The sequence below is a fragment of the Anarrhichthys ocellatus genome, unplaced genomic scaffold (genome assembly GCF_004355925.1).
Source record: "Anarrhichthys ocellatus isolate YVR2014 unplaced genomic scaffold, GSC_Weel_1.0 scaffold3718, whole genome shotgun sequence".
Lineage (NCBI taxonomy): Eukaryota > Metazoa > Chordata > Actinopteri > Perciformes > Anarhichadidae > Anarrhichthys > Anarrhichthys ocellatus.
Genome location: NW_022283692.1, coordinates 2,929 through 5,318, shown reverse-complemented (window position 1 = coordinate 5,318; position 2,390 = coordinate 2,929). Strand labels below are relative to the sequence as shown.

Here is a 2,390-nt window from a genome sequence, read left to right as displayed (position 1 = left end):
GAGGTAACTATTGTACTTTATACTGTACTACATCTCAGAGGTCCATATTGTACTTCATGCTGTACTACATCTGAGGTACATATTGTACTTTATAGTGTACTACATCTCAGAGGTACATTGAAAGTAAGTCAATCAAAATGTTACTTATTTAAAGTGAAGTATTGTCAGCTAAATGTACTTCAAGAATCAAAGTAAAAGTACTCATTATTTTACAGTTATCTCTTCTTATATAACATTGAGTTTTTTCAGCTTTTTGTAGTATTTTAATGACATACTTTGTATTTGACGAGTTATGAGTGAAGCATCAACACAAACAATACAAAGAAGAAAAAGTCCCCGTTGATGCTCAATGGTGAAATAAAAGAAACAAAAGAAACACTGATGAGACAAAGAAAGTCATAGAAAAGATTTTATTGACCAACAAAATGAAACTCATCACATGGGGTCAGATTCGACATTTAAACTCTGATCCCAGATCAGCTGAGACGCCCTGAAGGCACCATGTGACCGACCTCAGAGACCAACACGGTGCCTTTCAAAATAAAAGACGCATCAGTCACACCGACAGTAACGTCTTCAGAGGCACTTCTTAGTCTAAAACCACGGGTTCACATGGACATCACGCTGCACTCAGAGGATTCCACGAGAGATGTGACTGGAGCTGAACATCGACGTTCATGAGTTCATCTCAGGAAACGGATCATCTCTGGGACAAAACACGTCGCCTGTAGAATAATGATCTGCTGTAATTATTATTAATCTTACTTTAACTATTGATTCATCTGCAGACTATTCTGTTGATAATGTTTAATTTAAAGGTATTGAACACTATTGATTCGGTAGAAGTGGATATTGTTGTAATATTTGTTATACAGTATATTTATCTGAGCAAAAGAGTAATTCTCCAGGTTTAGTCTTCGTCTCAGTTCATATTTCTATAACAACATTTATCAGCTCTTTATTAAGCTTTTTCTTAATCAATAATTAGTTTTAATGATCTCTTTAACGTCAGCAGCTGGAGTTCAGGTGAGCTTTATGTTCTTAATGATTAAAAATAAGCACATTTAAAACGCTTCATTCTGTCGTAGTGTTTCAGCTCCAGTCACAGAAGAGTTGATATTTAACAGTGAATGATTCGTGTCTGGTCCTCCAAGCAGCATGAAGAAGTTCACTGACACTAACTGCACGCTCAGCTGTTACCAAACATCCTGAATAACCAACGCTAATGAACTCTGACACAGAAAAAAAAAAAAAAAAAGCAGCAGTGCATTCTGGGGAATGTAGTGCCCTCTGCTGCAGCATTTTGGCACAAAAACAGGCAGAAGATAACGTTGTGCAGCTTCTGTTTCTTTAAGGCTGTTAGATCATCCAAACATTTAAAGTCTTCGTTCTCAGAAGCTCGTTAAAGACTCTACTTTCACACTGACGAGCTAATTAACGCTAACGAGGCGTTAAGATGAACCGTGAACCTCTTCAGTTACACATATTTATGTGTTTAAAGTCTCATTTAGACACAACTAACACAAACGTATGTATTCTTATTATTATTGTTGTTATTGTGAGCTTGTCTCCTGTGGTGGTTTATGCGAGTCGTCACTACGCTGACGAGTATCTCACGACGCCCACTCGGAGGAATTTTTGGTGTAATCAGGCCGCTATGGGCCAGTTTACGCCTGTGAGACAAGAGGCCCGAGTTTATTCGACATCGAAGCGTAGAGAGAAAAATGAGTCTGGTCCGGGTCCCAGCAGCTGCTGCTGCTGGTCCCAGTGAAACAGGCTGAACTACAGGAAGTTCTCTGGTCTACAGTTAAATATTCCCATCACTTCATCCATCAACACCCACCACCAGTCCCCTCACCAGTCTGGTTACTGGTTATAATCTCACTACAGACACACAAACAGATGGAAAGCACAGTGGTGACAGGGTCTCCAGTGCCCCCCCCGACCCCCTACTAAACGACAGGAAGCAGCAGTGTGTCGGTGAGTGGGAGGAGTCACCGACTAGAGGAGGCGGAGCCTCCTGAAGGGGCCGGAGGTCACCGAGACGAGCTCCTCTCTTTGCTGACGCAGTCGTCTCGACCGCTGACGTCTCCGTTGGCCGTCGCCCCGCAGGTCCGTCTTTTCTTCCTGCGGTGGGACACAGCGTCCTCGGAGCCCGACGCCGCCTGGGGGGGGGGGGATGGGACGGAGTGTTCAGACGGGACATGTGTGGTGTTATAACATGTGTGTTATGTTACGAGTCTGTCACGTTCCGACACCTGTTGGCAGCTTCAGAACAACACATGTGAGCCTGACAGGGAGGGTTTAAATATATAAGTGCTGCTAACGTTACTAGCTCCTCTGGTTGGTTAGCCGTTAGCGGTGCTGCTAACGTTACTAGCTCTCCTCCT

General features: G+C 42.9%; 1 protein-coding gene across 1 annotated transcript in view; it reads right to left on the bottom strand.

Annotated features, from left to right (window-relative positions):
• Window positions 1-392: 392 nt before the first annotated feature.
• jmjd6 (jumonji domain containing 6, arginine demethylase and lysine hydroxylase) overlaps window positions 393-2,390 on the bottom strand; it is a 2,601-nt gene continuing 603 nt past the window's right edge. The window contains exon 2 of the mRNA XM_031841040.1: window positions 393-2,165. Within this exon, the coding sequence (XP_031696900.1) occupies window positions 2,037-2,165 (129 nt within the window). The 3' untranslated portion in view covers window positions 393-2,036. The remainder of the gene's footprint in view (window positions 2,166-2,390) is intronic.